The 19,887-nt window shown below is 28.4% G+C and overlaps 1 protein-coding gene across 1 annotated transcript in view; it reads left to right on the top strand.

Moving 5' to 3' along the window:
* LOC123294508 (zinc finger protein 1-like) overlaps window positions 1-16,634 on the top strand; it is a 244,663-nt gene extending 228,029 nt beyond the window's left edge. Inside the window, exons 4-7 of the mRNA XM_044875561.1 lie at window positions 13,682-13,899; window positions 14,484-14,624; window positions 14,687-16,151; window positions 16,385-16,634. Of these exons, the coding sequence (XP_044731496.1) occupies window positions 13,682-13,899; window positions 14,484-14,624; window positions 14,687-16,151; window positions 16,385-16,578 (2,018 nt within the window). The 3' untranslated portion in view covers window positions 16,579-16,634. The remainder of the gene's footprint in view (window positions 1-13,681; window positions 13,900-14,483; window positions 14,625-14,686; window positions 16,152-16,384) is intronic.
* The last annotated feature ends 3,253 nt before the right edge of the window (window positions 16,635-19,887 follow it).

Genomic DNA, 19,887 nt, shown 5'->3' with positions numbered 1-19,887 from the left:
TTTCAAATTTTGTCATGGTATCAAGTCTAGTTTTACATTTTTATGCGTAGTATAGCAATTTTGACATCAGGCAACTACGGGATTGTTCCATTATATACTGGAAACATATTAGGAAAAATTATGTCTAAATTGCTTAAGCTTAACCTTCTTCTTTTAATTTTTAAAAAAATTGTAGAGTTTTCGAAATGATCGATTCAGGAGAATGAATAATTTCGTTGGCTTTAGAACGAAATTCTTAATCGAAAACAAAAAGAAGCTTTGGATAAAGTTACTAAAAGTCAAAAACTTGTATCTAAATATTCAAAATTTGGACCAATATTTTTTGTTTATCATTTTATTTAAAATTAATATTCGCTGAAATAATTAGCCACAAATCAAAAAATTGATTATACTGACCACCTCTTTATATAAAATTTGTCTCAAATATATCAATATATAATAATTTACCTAATCAGGAAAGTATTGGCGTGATCCCTAACGTTCATACTCTTCATGATTTGTATGTGTTTGTATTTGAGAGATGAGTTGTATGTTACTACTTTGTTACCCTTTTTCCTGAAGTGTAGTGTTCATCTTCAAGAGCCTTGCTTTATTTTTGCTTTTCTGTTGATATTTTTATTTTCATTTAGTTTTTTTGTTGTTGTGTTGTTTTGTTTTTGAATTTTCCTTTTACCTTCTGTTGTGTAATATTCTAACTACTATACACACTAACGATCATACTTTTACCTCATACTACCTAAATACGTGTTGTTGTAGTGCTTGTATTCGATGAGAGAGTCTTTTCTGTTTCTACAAAACTCTCTTTTCGAATAAAACTCATACAACTTAACGAGATTATCATTTGTGTTGTTTTTTTTTGTATATAATTTATGTTTTCATTGAACTGAATTTATTTACTCATTTTTATTAATTGTTGTATAATTTATTTATCTAATTATGAAACGGTTATTATTTTCTTCCGCCTACATTGGCAAGCTAGGAAAGGTGAGGTAGGAAAGTTTATCAAATTTTTCTCGTAGCATTTTGTATCATTTTACTTCAATCCCTCTTGCAAAGATTTCGAACAGTCTAAAACTCTTTCAGCTTTAATTACACTAAATCATAAAAGCGTTAAATATTCTTTAGTTTTGAAAATCATAACCTCTACATAATTTTATATAGATTTATTCTTTAATACATTGGCTAATTGAAAATAAATTGATTACGTGATAATTGAATGACGTTTGAGAGTGAAAATATTAGAGTACAAAAATAATCTAAATAATTAAATTCATTTGAACTAATTTCACTATATTTCTATCACATTTTTTAATTTCCTGAGTACGACTTACATATATTAAACTAACGAAAATGTACGAACAAGCCCGAAAATCCCGACTTTAATATTTTTTTGCTTACATCTTTACTCTCGTGATGAAAGATATTCTCACAATTTCTGAAGGACTTGGAAAAAAACTGTAGATAGGTTCAAAAATCTGAAAAATGCATAATTTGAAAATAGATAAAATTACAAATCTAACTGATTGACTTAATTATTTAAATTAATTTTGTTATGATGACGGAAATCGAAACCGCAAGTTAAGGTAAACCATGTTTGGAAATTGGTACGATTGGCACAATAAGTTGGCAAGACACACTTTTGAGTGGATATGGCGTTTAAATAAACAATAGTTGGTCGGGTTACATTTTTTGGTATCACGTCAATAACAGATATTGCACCGTACCCTAGGAAATTAAAACTGTTTTCATTCGAAAAAAAGAATTCTCTGTAAGAATAATTAAAGATGTACACTCACTGTCAAAAAAAGTGCCACAGTTAAAACATTCTAAACGTACTCATCATATGTTATGTTATAATAGTAACACTTAGAATGTTTTAAAACGAGCATTTTTTGTGACATTGAGTATACAATTAACCACCGGCTAATTGATTTTGATCTTTGGTAACTTCTGATTACTGTTCATAGATGGCATAATTTTAAGATTTGTTTATATTTTTATTATAATAGTTTTTTATACACACGTTGATATTTCAATTTTCTAATTATGAAATTTTAATTATTCATACTATAATTAATTAAAAACACAGTTATCCCAAAGTTTTTAGTTTTTGCTTCCGTTGACAGTCCCCCATGACTATCTTTTTTTTAATGTAAGTTTCAAAATTTCAGTTCAATGATTTTTCATTTTTCTTGTTTAATATACAAAAATAGTTTTCTATATATTTCCCTACCTATTACAGCACACAAACACTATATCCTATACCATGGAGATATATAGTTACTCATTAGGCGGACTTTGGTAACATTAATTATAGCTAATTAAAAGAAGTGGCGCTGCTTTGGCAGCTTAAGCAAATGCGAGAATATCTGAATGTTAGAAACAACTATATATATGTTTGGTAGAAGAACCTTGTAACAATCTAACACGGTGTACTCAGATGATGAAAGCACTGTTTGGGTAAAAAAGTAAAGCACACTTTACCCTCTCGTTCTCCTTTTCTACCACTTTTTCACTCATTTATATGTCTGGAGTAGTATTTATACATACTTCTTTTTGTATATTCATCATCTTCGTTTAAATTGATTCATTATGTAATATTTGTTTAATGTAAGATGAAGATGGAAAATTGGAGAGATTTTTCACACTTTTTTTTTATTAGAATTTTTTTTGTTTTTCCTATTTGTTTTGTATTTTTTCAATGTTTAATCACAATTATATCTTTCATATTCGGTATGTGTACTTTTAATTACCTAGAAAAATTGTTATGGTAGAAAAATTATACCGTTATGTTTACTTTATTCATCAAACTTACTCGATGGCTACGGATAATTAAGAATATTCAATCCAGATTTTCATATCTTAAGGTGATTGTAAACCTATAGTATGGTAAAAAAGTTTTGGTATATTGCACGGTACATACATATAAACCAAATACATGTTTTGCAGTCAAGTAATGAGTTTTTTTTGGCTTTAAAATACCACGCAACTACAAAAATATATAATGTCTTGTGTGTAAGTGATGTTTATAAATTTGATAATATAGATATCGCTCTTCAATACTCTAACTATAGTCATTTCTGTTCATCAAATTATGGATCTTCGAATTTTAATAATTAAATTAGAATTTTGTTTTTATATCATCGGCAACTTTATATTTTTATGGTATTATTATTTCCCTGAAACCTCTACAACTTTGTAAACGTGTTTATGAAACATCTTGTATATCTGTCTTATACTTTGTACCATATATGAATGAATTGTCTCAATAAAAAGTTATCAAACAAATAAATTTACCATCACCTTAAAGATAAATGAAAATAAGTTGTATCTATGTGTACACTGTACATACACACTCAACAAAAATAATAAATTATTTCATTTTGTCTATTTACCAAAGATGAGTTTTGATGTTAAATTAGATATTTTCTGACCAATTTAAACAGAATAAAATGGTCCCAAGAGTGTCGTATGTGTGTTAATAGTAAAATCAAGTGATATGCTTTTCATATGTATCAAGTGTATATAAATATATATTTACTATAACCGCTTTGTACGATCATACATACTTACATTATTATACTTGGTGTTTCAGATCACACGTAAATATTTCATTGAATAAAACTTTTATAGGAAAAAATTATTTGAATAAATTTTTAGAGGTGTAACTTCTTTATTCACAAAAGAAATACCGAGAGTCAATCGGGATAAAAACATAACATCATCACCTTATAGTGTTACTGAAACTTGTGCTAAATTCTATTGGATAACTGTAAAATTATAAACCAATCGAATTATTTTGGCTTCATCTTGACGAATGTTTGCTGTTAGGTGCTCCAACGCTGTAGGTTTGTTGATATAGGCACGATTTAAAAAAAAACCCTTGAACAATAAGAATTCCAGTAGCGTACTCTTGGCAGAATGCACTGACAATAATACACACACCTTACTCTATGTTCAATACTTACAGTTTTCTCGAACTTCTGCATAATTATTCGAATTTTACGCTCATTATAAAGATTAAATTGTCCATAATCTTCCAGTAAAAATCTGTAGACAGTTCTTACACAATTGTTATTTTAGCCTGGTTAAATGATAGCAAATTTAAATTTTTACAGTCATTGACATATATTAAATATTAATAAAGGTGTACGTTTGTCCTGGAACACCTGGTACATAGTTGGTTAAATACATATATAGAGATTTAGAATGGACCACTTAAACTTACAATCTTTTCTTAATGTCATCACAAATGGTACTAAAAATGATGTTGATAAATAAGTTTTTTGTTAAACAATAAACATACAATTAATTTATTTAGGTACGATGAATCACGGATTGATTTAACAAATTTTAATTGGATAAAATGATCAAAAACCAGCTTAAGAATTTTCGAGATCATCCGACAACCAGATCTCAAAATCGTTGGTCCAATGTACACAAATATAAAATTATTTAATTCTCGGTTGCTGTTATTAAAATGGAAGCAATTATCATGAGCAAGGTAGCAGAAAGTATGTTTTAATGCAATTTTAATCTGATCTTTGCAATTTTTATATTGAAATTCTAAAAATTTTTCGATTAGTATTAAATAAAAGAAATTTACATTATTTAACTTTTTACCATTTATGTGAATGGATATTAGTACCTATTCGTTGTGTGCGTAGTCATGGTAGGGACAATAAAATCGATGCCAGCGCTTCCAGTGAAAAATTTTGGCGTTAAAGGGGGCTGTTATTACTAATTTGCAGTTCTTTACATGTTAATGTTATAGAAATGTCAAATTAAAATTATTGTAAAACACGAATTAGTTAAACTTAATGCATTAAAAATTGTGAAAATAAGAAATCAAATTGCACAAATATTATTTTTCAAATGTAAATTATCATAATTATTTATTTAAATTTGTGAGACAATTATATTAAATTTTCAATGTAATTCTTAAATGCAATCCATACAATTATATATGCATCCATACAATTCTATAATTAAAGTAGTGTATCGTTACCATGGAAACGAAACTCACGCACGGAGCATTGACAATTGGAAGTAGCAAGCCGCCAACTGGCGATAGTAATTCGCACTATGATAATTGGAGCAGGACATGGGGCCGTTTTCAGTAGTTCCAATTTAGACTACCAAACGGCCATAACTTGTACTTACGATTTTTCAACTGGTTCAACTAATTAACACATGAAGTAGACTGCATTTTCAGCAGTTACAATATTAGATAGTATATTGGATATTAAATAGCACTTATATAATAAATGCGGTAAATTGGCAATTACACACGAGCGCGTAATGAACAAGAAATTAATTTTTGCTCGACGATGTAAAATTTTTCAATATTTTGTTTATCTCAACTTGCAGATAATTGAACAGTCCTGGTTGTTGCTAAAAAAATATTTACGGTATAAAACAATGACGCACAATAGACAAGACAGACCACTCGAATCAAAGACAAGAAAAAAGTAATAATGCTTAAAATTTCTATCTCCAACTCTGAATGAAAAGGTCTCCAGAGGTAAATATCCTACGAACGGATCATAAATGACAAATGTTATATGAAGCCATCATAGCTATCCAAACAACCAACCACATATATACTACAGTAATTCTATTTTATATACAATTTTCTTTCTTCAAAACAACAATAGCTTTATTTTCTCAGGATATCAAAGCTACATACATGTATACACTTACATACATATGAGGTACCTACTCTCAATTTTGAAGAATTTACCGTATCAAATTTGTACAGCATGTTTCAGTATATAAAAGTCATACTTGTTTTTAAATTGTTTATGCAATAGAATCTTCGTACCAAGCCATTTGTTATGTTCACTTTGATGTGAATTTTTCGTAGTTGTCTGTGGAGGCTTACGGTTTATAGCCAAGTATAAAATTATATTAAATTTTGGAAAATAATTCTCAAATTATTTTCTAATAAAACTCGTACATAAAATATAGAAGTTGTATGTTTTTTTATTTTATTTTTATTCGAAAGATTATTAAAAATTACTGGAAAAAGAAAGATTACTAAAAATTTTTGAATTAATTTTTCATTTTATATTACAATTGAAAATGGTCTTTCCAAACTATAAAATCAAACGGCAGGGACGTCAACAACTCGCTTTGCCGCCATCTAACGAAGAAAAGATAAAATACGATGAATAATGATAAATTGTTTGTCTCTCAGCCGACTTTCACCACATTAGAAGGCAAATTTCCATAGAAATTTATTCAAAAATATAACTATTTTTTATTAATAGTTAATAAAAAAACTATTAATTGAAAAAAAAAATTACTTAAATATACATTACATGAACTAATCTTTCATTAATATCTGAATTTGTGATTTGTCTTAAATATCATGATAGAAGAAGAGATTAAGCCCCAAAAAACCGCTCTACCGTAATCCATCGATCAAGAGAGGTTTTTTTTTCCGAAAAATTGTGATAATCTGAAATATTTTTAATATCTTTGGCTAAAAATAAAAAAAGAAGTAGGTTTGATAACCTATTACTCATAACTTAAACCAAATATCAACCTTAGAGTCGAAAAGAACAGGCACCTACGTATCCAAATCGGACTTACGGCGTCAATCGATCGTGGTTTTTTTGCGAATTTTTTGGAACGTAAATATAAAACTCATCGTATCTAGAATTGTTTTCTTCTATAACAACGTATTTTTAGTTCATCCGTTTCTCAGGGTAATTGTATTATTTAAAGTTTTCACTTCTGTTCAGAGTATTCATGACTGTCTCCGATTATTTTTTACCTGATGACCAATTTTATTCCATTTTAATTTTACTCATTTTTTGTCGTATTTTTCAAATTTAAGGTAAATTTTCAAGTATTAAAATTTTACTAAATTAACAAATGTTTCGCTTGTATTCTACGGTAATCTCAAATCGGTATGTGTTGTAAAATACCTTTTAGGCCAACTTTGAATACTTAGCAATACGTTTTAATTAGTGAATAGACTATCATGAAACACAATGTATTACATAAAACATATATAAAACATCGTTCTCTTTCTACCATACAAGACCATTCTTAAAATATCTTAACACTTTTTGGACCATATAATGTGTATATGTATACATGTGAGTGTCGTCATAATATGATTAGTTTTATCCATTTTACTGTAACCAAAAACCATCTTTTCCCATTTCACATATATATGAGAGTTTGATAAGAAAATGACGACATATGTAGTATACACATATAGAACATCTAAACAAAAACATCAGTGCCCCCAAGCGGATTGTGAACAAAGTAAAATAGTACTACGGTATATATATATATAGTTTCTTATCAGTTATATTAAATCAACACCTTTATCTTATACACCGCATTATATACACTAAAGAAGAAGTCCTTTAACTGTCTTTACTTGGTGTGTTATCATATATTATTATATAATATGTAGTACCCCCAACCCTCATCCCATATCCATCTTGTCAATTTTATTCTCTCACCTATAGTATGTTTGTAACAAATACATCCTTTTTTCTTTGATAACTAGTCAACGTCCCCATTTTTTTACGTTATTGTAACTTAAATCTGTGTTTATCACGAAAATATATTGTAAGATTTGGATTATGATGACTATAAAAATTTGATAAATCTTTTTCTTGTTATTTAAACAAAGAATGGAAAGTTTTGTCCGTAAATTGCAATTCTATTATATTTATACAGACTTATATTCACCAATCCAACATTACAAAACCTTGTTCTTAATCTCTTCGCTACTTTGGAAGTAAAAAAATAAGAAATTTTTGTTGGTGTAATCATATCCAAAAAAAAAAAGAACGAGAGATATCGAACACCCGGTACCAACTACGTTATTAATGTAGCGCTTACTTTTTTTATTCACAAGATATTTTTCTGAAAATTTAAGGTATTAATTTTAGAAGTCAAATATTTGTTTGTTTCTTTAAAGAATTTATTTTTATATGGCTACTTTTAGTTTTTACTGTATGAACTAATTCTAGTATTAGTTTAAAAAAGGCATACTTCTTATTTAGTAGTCAACCCAATATGCGCGTACATTACCCATCCAATTGATTAGGATATTTAATATGATATAACATAAAATTTACTTGTACTTACTTTAAATTATCTCTATTTTGTTTAAACATCTGATAACTCACAACTCATTTTTTTGAATGAAAAAACATACATTTTGGCCAAAAAATACAAATTGACGGATTGTAAAATGTTTTTGCATATTCTCAAAATTCATGGCAAGCTGAATCGATTAAAAAAGTTTTAGTTTCCTAGGTAACCTACATGTCCGATATTGGTATCCGATGCACTTTTTGTGGTTTTACCTCCTAACCAGAAAGCAAACCGTAACGTGCGATAAGGAATATAATTCCAAAATGTTACTGATGACAAAACAAAATAAAATGTATTGGTCGTTGGACCTATGACAGAAGTGAAACTCCACTGGCTTTATTTTAACTCAAAATTTATATAAATTAACAAGTGAAAACAAACAATTGACTGAGTTAATTGTTGAAATACCATGCGAAGTCAGTGTTGATTTCTTTATCACATTACACATACAAACATATGACACATACATAACTGATAATCAAGTATAGTACATATTATAAAACTTCCGCCTAATTGGCGCCCTCAAGGTTAAACAGTGATGTTTACGAAAAAATGTTTCAAACAAAAGTTGTTTAATTTTTGATAAGGAACATTTTTTACATTTAAACTTTTGTTCTATCTCTAACGGTTTACAAGATGGATCCTACGGACCCAAGACCCAATTGACCTATGATGCTCATTTACGAACTTGACATCACTTTTTACGTCCTGAGTACGCTGTAAAAATTTCAGCTCGATATCTTTTTTCGTTTTTGAGTTATCGTGTCCACAGACGGACGGACGGACAACCGGAAATGGACTAGTTAGGTGATTTTATGAACACCTAGGACAAAATTTTTTTCCTAGCATCATTATTTTTAAGCATTACAAACTTGGGACTAAACTTAATATACTATGTATATTTCATATATACATGGTATAAAAATATTTATTATTGATTATGTAGATGACAATAATTTGCCATCTGTGAATGGAAAATAGAACTAATGTAAAATTTTAATATACAAGGGCTATCTGAGAATGAGAAATAAAACTATTAATAATTTTATAACACGAGCGCTACCTGTGTAAGGGAAATAACACGAATGATGCTAGATGCTATAAATTTCCAGATAAAACTTTTTCATACTGTAAAATTGCAGTGTAATGTCCGATCAACCTTAAAACTGCCGATAAAAAATAAAAGTTGAATTGTATCTTACTTTTTAACTTACTCTTCTCTCCGTAAATTCCAGAAAATGAATACTGTCTGTGTTTGCAAATAAAGTGAAATATTTATATTCCAAAATTTAATTCAATCATTGTTTTAAATTAACATAATAAATTTGTTACAAATTTAGTTCAAACACATAAAAAAGTAAAAGTTTTTGTTTTGTTTTGTTTTGTTATTATTTAGTGTGTCCTTTATAAAGCACACACAATATTGTTCGGACTAATTCACTGACACACTACAATAAATAATCTAACTCCCATAAATATTTGGATAGTGGAAATAAATCAAAAATAAAAATTTGAAAACAAAACTATTTCATTTTGAGGGTAAAAAGATATACACACAACAAGAAGTTTTTTTTTTTAGGACAAACGAAACTTTTCGTTCAAGTTATTAATCACTTTGAATGAAATGTTGTTAGGTTTATTTTTGTATTTTCTTTATTTTTTTTTTTAATACTGTGTGCTATATGGATAACAGCAACTCTATTTGTGACATATAATAATGGAGGGTATATATGTGGGACAGGTCTACCATTAAAGACGCTTTATTATCATAAGTCTAGAGAGATGGAAATAAGAATCAGTCAAAATTTATCATAATCCATTACCTTTTTACGGAGAGAAATACATTCCCGTTAAAACATGACCCTTAAGGTTGGATTAAACTGTAATTCATAATCCATTCACCATTTTCCATGGTCCGTAATACATATTTTTATACAGTCATGTTGACTGAAAAATAAGCAAACACTTTTAATTTGCTGAGACTTTAAATCTCGGTAAGAAACCGAAAATAGTTATAATTTTGAAATGTGTGCCTCCATGGCTATAAAATAAAAAGGATATTAAGGACTTTATTATCCTGATAATTTATTTATCCATTTCTTTGCTAATGTAAACTCTATCTATATGTATAAAAATGCTATGTTTGTTTGTGTATGCTTCAAAAACTAAAAATTTCTGCATTGATTGAGCTTAAATTTTGACACGATATATTACCCACTTCAAGGATTATTTTAATATATTCTTAACCCCGGGGGTAGAAGTATTGATGAAACAATCAAATATACCTAAGTGGAGTGTCAAAGAAGGGCAAGACGTCTACATTACAAAACTGTAACCCCGACGCAAGGAAATAAAGGGGTTGGAAGTGGGTATGAACAATCGCATATTTCCAAACATATCCAAGTGGGGTTTTAAAGGAGACGACGTGTACGTTATAAACCTATAACCTTTGACGCATGGAGTGGAAGTGAGGATTAACAAACGGTTATTTAAAAAAAAAAAATCAAGTGAGGTATCAAATAGAAGGGCAAGATCTGTACATTAAAAAACTGTCAGTAACATGAAAATCAGTTCAGTTGCTTAAAGTTTTTAACCTCTTTTCTCGGGGTGTATTAAATTTTATAAAATTTATAAGCTGGTAACATTCTCTTCCATTTCCATGCAACCAAAATTACAGCTAGTTATTCATAAAATAAATAATGAAATAAAGAATTTGATTTTTTTTATTAATGAGCTTTAAAGCCAAGAAATATTAAAAATTCTCTACGGTAATTTTTCGTTGGGATATCTTGGGTATTTACCAAAATTAATCCTTATAAAATTATGAAAAGCGAAAAATTTCCCTAACCCATTTCAACTGGAAATTTAAAATTTTTAATTTTATTAAAATTATAATAATAGTCCGTGTTTGACTATTAAGCTGTCAAATACATAAATGCTGGTGAAAATAGTAGTCCTCTGACAAACGTTGGAAAAGCTTTTTATATATGTATCTCATGTGAGGGTATATAAGGTACTATACATACTTATCTGTTACGGTTGTTATTTCAACGGCTACTTTAGGGGGTAAAAGTCAGTTTTTTCCAAGTTAAACGACAAAAATTTATAGGGAAAGGCAATCATTCGAAAACTATTTCTACTATCTCTATATAATTTATGAAAATTGTTTAAAAAATAGTAATTTTCTAAAATTATAAACCAATTTTCATAAGAGTTAGGCTTAAAAATTTTGTTCTATTTTATTAAGCTTTAATCAAGAAAATTTTTATTTTTATTTCACGAATGATTTCAAAATAGGTTTTATTTTGAATTTATTGAATTGTATGAATTTTTATTAAACGCAAGTTTCTTCCAAATTAAAAATTTCTTTATCAAATGAAAACAAGCAATTGATTGAGTTAATTGTTGAAATACCCTGTACAGAAAGTATTGAATGACAGGGTTTGCATTATTTTTAATAAATTAGAAAATATTTTCAAAATCAACACAATTATCGGTCGCCATTTGTTTGGTTTTCGAAAACTTCTTTTAAAATTTTAAAGAAAATGGATACCGAAGTTTTGTCCTAATTCGCTGCCTCACGGGTACATAGTTATGTTTTTGAAAAAATATTTCAAACAAAAGTTGTTTATTTTTTTAAAAGGAAAATTTTTTCATTTAAACTTCTATTCTATCACTAACGGCCTACAAGATGGAAAGACCCAATAGGGCTTTTCATTTTAAAATCACGATTCACTTTTGTTTCGTACTAAATGATTTATAACCAATGTGATAAAATGAATAACAAATATCTTCTATCTTAGTCTTACTTATTGCTGTCAGTACGAAAAAATAAGCCCTGCACTTGCGCTTATAACATGATGAAAAGGCCTATTGGCCTATGTTGCTCATTTACGAACTCAAGGTCACTTTTTACGTCCCGAGCATGCTATACAAATTTCAGCTAGATATCTCTCTTCTTTTTTAAGTTTTTAAGTATTGACAGACAAATGGAAATGTACTAATTAAGTGATTTTATGAGCACCAATATAAAAATTTTGTACGTATTATCAATTTTTTGAAGCGCACACTTAGGACTACAACAAATTAGTATACCTTGATGTATATTTTATATGCAGGGTTTAAAAATTCTGTTGAAGAGAATAAAGGCAGTAATAAAATACGAAAAAAGTTTGCAATGCGTAGAAAGTTGCAGCTAATAATGAATATGAATACAAATTCTATGTAATGGGTATGAATTTCTTCTCTAATTCCACTTCAATCCGAAAATTCAGGTTTAAGTTTGAAAATGAATTTATTAAAAATAATTAAGTATCATTTTTACTTATCAACTACAATTATTACAAAGTAACGAAAAATTCGTTAAAATTAAAATAAAGTTCCCATGCATAACTTTACAACTCTAGAGAAAAAAAAGTTCGAAATATTGAAATGAATGAAAATTAGGATGAGATAGATAGAAAAGAAAAAAACTAAATAGTTTTCACTATGAAACATATACATACATGTTTCTACACCATAGTACGCCTCCGGTGAATACTATTATGTTGTGCGCGCAGATGTTTATATGTCTAAGTTGCCGGAATCAGAAAACATACAAGTCCATCGTGGTGTCACCATATATATACAAATTTAGTTATTGTGCGATGTTTACACGTTGAACACTTTTCGTGGGGGATAACAAGCGATGGTACTTCAAACTATGTTTACAACTAACTTTGATACAACATATTCATATAAACTATGGAACTTGGCGAAAGTTTGGAATGCTTATCAACATTGTGAGTGTTTGGAAACCAATATTTTTTTACTAGTACCGTAGAAGATGTTACCACGAAAGGAAATCGCTCGCATTTTGCTAAAACCTCATGGCATGTATTTCTTAGGTGTCAAATATCATTAGTAACGCATAATTCAGTTGCCCAAATTTGTTAATAAACAATAAATTTTAATTTCAATGAAACGATCAATGTAAAAGTTAGCTTAAAAAAGTAGTAATTAGGCCACTTGTGTGACTTAAATGTTAAGTGTTTGTCAAATAATCGAAATCAATTATACATGTATAACGTATACGTAATTCAAGTTTCTTATTTATTAATTTTGTACGTCAACTTTAACATTAACCGTTCCATTGAATTAACAATTTATTGTTTATTAACAAATATAAACATTTGCGCCACTAACTCATGCGTTACTAATGATATTTGACACCTAAGAAACACATTTCATGAGGTTTCTTTCATTTTTCTTTATTTTTAACATCTTTAACCGTACTATAACCGTGTGTTCCCGTTTTCTATACAAGCATTGAATTCACCAAACAAGTTTTAAAGTTAACACACAAAAGTTTAAGTCCGTTATATACATATCCAGGTGGGATTTAACCAGGTGTATGTGATAGTACACGCCTACAATATATAATACACAACGCCCACGTATTTACCTGTGTACTAACCTGTTTGTAGGTGGAGCATATTATATACGCTTTCCCTACCTGAGTTGATTTTCCCTCGATTATAACTTTTATTCACATTGTGTTTGTATATTGTTACAGTTCCATTAATTCCAACCCCAATTCCATCAACAATAAGTGTACCGGAAAATGGGTCTCAAATACAAGCGAAAAACTTGGAAATTTTTCGTCTGGATAACGGAAAAAGTCATGGATTCGTTGAGAATGGACCATTTGTATGTTCTCAATGTAGTTTATCGTTTAATTCACGCGACGAATATGAAAAACATGAATTACTCCATCCACCCCAATCGCAAGTGGTAAGTTGAATTTATCTTAGGAAATTTTCTTTGAGAAATTCGAAGTTCTAGTTTCACTAAGAGTAATTTTTAATTTTCTTAAAAAACGTCAATCATAATCGAAAGACTTTGATGTTTCAAATTTGTACAAAAAATTTAGTAAACAAGCATAAACAAGAAATAAATAAGTTAATATTGGCAAAAAATAAAATAAAAATTCGTTGAGTAGAAAAAATTACAAATTATGCCTAGAACAAGTATGACCCAGTTGGTTATGGCACTTGACATGCATCCAAAACAACCAGGTTCGAATCTTGGATTGTGTGAATTTTTGTCAATTTTCAATTCTTTTCAAGTTGTGTGACTAAATAAAAAAAACAAAGTTAAGTCCTTTGAAAATAATTCATATAAGAATCAAAACCGCCGTAATATGAATTTTGAGTTCAACGCAAAGTTTATTTAGCATCTTAGTAAGTCACTGCAGACATTTTATGAAATTGGGACTTTTTATAAATCGATTTATAAAATGCCACTAAAAAATTTCTTAAGAATTGACGACGATATATTTTTGCTTAAATTAATTTGGTTTATTTCTTTCTTTACAGAGTTGTAAAATTTGCAACAAAAGTTTTGCAAATGTTTATCGCCTACAACGACACATGATCAGCCATGATGAAAGCACAATGCTTAGGAAATTTAAGTGCGACCAATGTGAAAAAGCTTTCAAGTTTAAACATCATTTAAAGGTACCTTTTCGCTTAAGTTTAATAATTTTTTTCTATAATAAAAGTACATATTTTTGTTATAGGAACATATTCGAATTCATAGTGGAGAAAAGCCATTTGGTTGTCAAAATTGTGGTAAACGTTTTTCACATTCTGGCTCATTTTCCAGTCATCAAAAACTTCTCAAGGCATCAAAAAAATGTTTAAGTGTGAATGTTAAATTGAATGGAAGAAATCGGAATAACTCAACGTCGGTTATTAAACCAGCACCTTCAACCGATGCAGTTCCATCAATTCAGCCTCATAATAATTTTTTACCAATTCTTCCTAAATATCATGAGGCATCCAGTACATACTTATCAACAGTTTTACCAACACAAAGTAGTTTGCCATTAAATTTTATACCGACAACCGAACAATTGCGACAATATTTAACAAGTCAAACGTATTTACCACAAATTTCTTTGGCAGCAATGAAAACAGATTCACATGAAGATTCGTCGAAGAAAAGTTTATCCTCATCCGAAGAGAATTTGGTAATTGTTGAGGATAATTTTCCAAATGGAAATGTAACACCTAAAAAACAATATTATCAAGATTCACCAATGTATGAACTGGAAAAAAATGAGGATTCAGAAAATGAACAGATGAACACGTCTGAAGAAAAAAGTGAAGGTCTTGCTGCTAAACTAGAAGAAACAGTTAAAGTTGAAGATGCCTCCATACATAGTGGAAATTGTAGTATTAATGAAGATGAAATTGACGGTTCCAGCGCTACAGATGATTCTCGAAAAGTTCGAGTACGGTCGTTATTCACCGATGAACAAATGGATTTATTAAAAAGTTTTTATAATATCAATTCACGCCCAAATAAAAAAATGTTAACAGTCATAAGCGATAAAGTTGGTTTACCAGTACGAGTCGTGCGTGTTTGGTTCCAAAATACGCGCGCGCGAGACCGTCGTGAACATCGATATGTTATGACAGCTTCCACTGGATCAGTTTTTAACATGAATTCACCCATGACTGAACTATCTGTGTCGCCATCTTTATCACCATGTTTAGCTACCTCTGAAGAACCATTAGATTTATCGGTTAAAAAAGAAAGTAGACGATATCCATCGATATCTTCGCCATCGGGATCTTTCGATGATTCCTTCAACTTCAAAAAATCTGCATTAAGTCCTGGCTCATACGCTCATTCTTACACAACAAATACTTCTTTACCATTCGATTCACCGAAACAATTTCCTATCGTACAAAATGAAAGTCGACTAGCTCAAATTTTAGCACAACCATCAACAAACAGCCCAAATTCCTCAATACACCAGGGAAATGGTTTGAAATTTTTTAACAATTCGATGTGGCAAATGGTGGAAAAAAGTTTTGAACGAAAATCAAAATCAGAACGTATTTCAGACCGTGTTACTGATACTTCAAATGGTGGCGATATTAATAAGTCTGCTCCTGAGCAATTCATATGCGATCAATGCGATAAAGCGTTTTCAAAACAAAGTTCGTTAGCACGCCATAAATATGAACATTCGGGTAAGTTTTAAAAAATTGAGATTTTTTTTTGAAAATTCCTGGCTACAAACGATTTTCTTAAACCACTTCAACCTTATTCAATTGTAACAAATTACTGGTGAGTTTTTTATGTGAGCTTTAAAAAAGATCAACTTGTATTCAATAAAAAATTTCGAGAAGGGAAGATTAATTTTGAGAAAATTCCAAAAATTTAATCGTATCGTATGAAGACTAAAAGTTAATTTTTGTTTCAGGTCAAAGACCCCATAAATGTGACTTATGCACAAGAGCTTTTAAACATAAGCATCATTTAACCGAACACAAGAGATTACATAGCGGAGAAAAACCATTTCAATGTCGAAAATGTTTGAAGAGGTTTTCACATTCAGGATCATACAGTCAACATATGAATCATCGTTTCTCGTATTGTAAACCGTATAGGGAATAATATTAATTTTGCCAAATTTTTAATAAAAAAAACCTACTTAATTCATAATTGGATCTCCGACGTCCAAGAAAATCTTAAACGTAAATAAATATACCAAATTTAGTTATATATTTTTTACTTTTTTTCATTTCTTTTTTAATAAGTATTGTGCCAAATTGTTACCAAAAAAAAGAGAATATATTAAATAGAATTTTTTAAACAAAAAATTAAATTAAAAAAATATTGCTGCACAAAACATTTGTGGCCTTTTTTTGTATATAGAGGCATTTATTTAATATCTCGTACCTGGTTTAAATACTCATTATACCAATTTTACTTGCCATAATAATGAATGCATAAATAAAATATATATAAAATCTAGTCCAAATAAACATCATGCACTCTATATAAATACAATAAATATACAGTGTGTATACTGTGCATGAAAAGTAATTGAGTTTTTCATATTGAAGGTATGAAGAAACTAGGTATGTTATTTCGCATGTTATATTTGCTTGCGAGATTTTCTAAACAAAAGGTGTAACTTTTAACATATACAAAATACTACTCTTCCCTGATTTCGAAGCCATTCGAATTTACAGAAAACGCCGGATCTCGTCTGATCACCGAAATGGAACACAGTTAGTACTTGGTGAATGCTTGTAAAACCTATGTGTTGTTGCTTTTTTATTATTTATAATAGTTTTTTTTCCCCCAAGTTAGTAATTTGTACTATGTAAACTATAATTAATTAAAAAAATTAGAAAAAAACCACAGTTATTGCAAAACTTTAAGTTTTCCCAATGACTGACTATCGTTTTTGAAAATAAAAAGACTCACGCAATATCTGAATTTTTTTCTTTTTTCTGAAAGAGGAATCTCACAGTAAATTTGAAATAATATATAAATTAAATTTTTGGTTAAAAGTTTATGATGATATTTTTCGAAAACAAAAAATTTTCGGCTTTATATCAACTTCTTCTTTCCTTTTTTTATGCAAGATATTTCACAATAAATTTTTTGTAATTTTAGTGATATACCCCGAAACTATCAACAATAAAGGTCATTTCGACATTACTCGACTTAAATCGATTCAATTTTTTTAAATTTTCATTATTTTTCGTAGGTGAATATTTTTTACAATCTTTGAGTAATTTTTTAAATAAAAAATTATAATTCTTGAAATAACTTACCTAATTTCTAATACAATTTTGCCTAGATAAAATAATCAAATATAAATATAAAAATATTTTTTGAATAATAACGTTAAAATTTTTTGACAATACAAAATAATGAACAAATTTTTGTGCCTATTTTTAGGAGTTATTTATTTATCAAGGTGTAACGAATTCAACTCGTAATACACCCGTGATATTTTTACAACTTTAAAATAAGCATTAACAAAAATAACCAGTAAAATTCGTACTAAATAATGTAATAAAGCGGAACAATTTTTGTCTCAAATCTGAAGACATTTTAATTTTTTGTGCAATAATCGTCTTGAATGCATTTAAAAATATGTATGGTTGATCATCAATTTAAAAATGATTTTGTCCAAAATTTTTTGGATGTTCGATTAATACGATTTTTTTTCGAACAAATAAGTTGCAATTTACTATAATTTTCGTTCCAAAAACTTATATATTTTTATAAGATAAATAAATTGTACAAGCAGATTGTGAAAATTTATAAACATCCAATTTTTTTTCTGGATAGTGTGCAATTTATATGAAAATAATTTGTTGTCTTTGTTTTTAATAGAAAATGCGTGCTCTCTCTTGTACAGTAACCATTCCAAGTTATGTACCAAAGAATAAAATTTATTAATAATAGATTATTTTTAAAATAACTTTTTTCTAAAATATTAATAATAAAAATATAAAAAAAAAATTCTCTCTTATTAATTAATTATAAATAAATTATATTTTACAAAAATTAAATAAAAAAAAATATGATGAAAGTATATTGAAAAAGAAAAATTATTTCAAGAAGTTTAAGAAAAATTTAAGAAATATTGTAATAAGAATTTCTATATTAATGATATTTTCAAAAAGCTATTATACCTAATTATAAAAAAAAAATTAAAAAAATAATAATAATTCAAATTACTGTTATTAATTGTTTAAATAAATTTTTGCAAAAGAAAATTTTAATTTTGTTTGATTTTATAAAACCTTTTCAGCAATATTTAATGCAAAATTGAATCTGTATAGGATCTTGTTCCTACGGTAATCGGAAAAATAGACCAAGAAAATAGACCAAAAATTTAATAGGCACGCAGTATAGGCGTTTATCCAAAATTTAAAAAATTGGTTAATAGTTTACATTAGTATCTGCTTTACACCAAAATAGTTTTATTTAAAAAAAAATCACTATTTGCGTTATGTATTTTGCATTTTCGAAAACCAATTTCAATTTACTTCGAAAACAATATAGAGTGTGATGGCGTTTTGAATGACATCATGACTTGTCATACAATCATTTTTGTGTATGCAAAGAATAATGGACAGGAATGACAACAACTTGATTAATTTTTTAAGGATGTTCCCTCGCCAGTAATAGAAAAAAATAAATTAGTAGATAAGGATCCGAATTTTTAGTATGTTGTAGTTAACGATACATATTATTAAAGCAAAAAAAATTTGGGTATCTTATCGATCAATTAAGAGAGTTTTTATTAATTAAAAATACACTAAATAACATACCATCCTCATATCATGCTATGTTATTTAGTGTATTTTTAATTAATTAATTACTCTCTTAATTGATCGATAAGATACCCAAATTTTTTTTGGATTTAATAATATGTATCGTTAATTACAACATACTAAAAATTTGGATCATTTTCTACTAATTTATTTTTTTCTATTACTGGTAAGGGAACTTCCTTAAGTCCACTTTCTGCTAGTAATTAGTGGTAAGCGAAACTAAAGTAATTGACCGCGTATAAGATGAACAAGAAATAAGAATCACCAGGTTGTTACAAATCCTAAAGTCAGAAAAAAATTAACCACTTTGATGGAGTAGCTTTGAGATTGAGTGAGATTAACTGATAAGGAATGTTAAAAGTCGTAGGTTAAATTCCCACTCAAGTGTACATTAGTATATTTAATTAAAGAGTCATTAATAATGTGCCAAGAATTTACAATAGATTTGGTCTTATATGATATTTGGCAGATCGCCAGAATAAAGATACAACGTAGGTACTACTCACCGGAAGGGGACGGAAACTACGAGCGAAACTATTTTTCGATATTGACAGTTTTGTATAAAACTAAATAAAAATTGTAAAGTACGCAGTTTCCAAGCAAGAAATTTAACTATTTCTAA

Source organism: Chrysoperla carnea, chromosome 1 (genome assembly GCF_905475395.1).
Source record: "Chrysoperla carnea chromosome 1, inChrCarn1.1, whole genome shotgun sequence".
NCBI classification, from domain to species: Eukaryota; Metazoa; Arthropoda; class Insecta; order Neuroptera; family Chrysopidae; genus Chrysoperla; species Chrysoperla carnea.
This window is presented reverse-complemented; position numbering and strand designations above follow the sequence as displayed.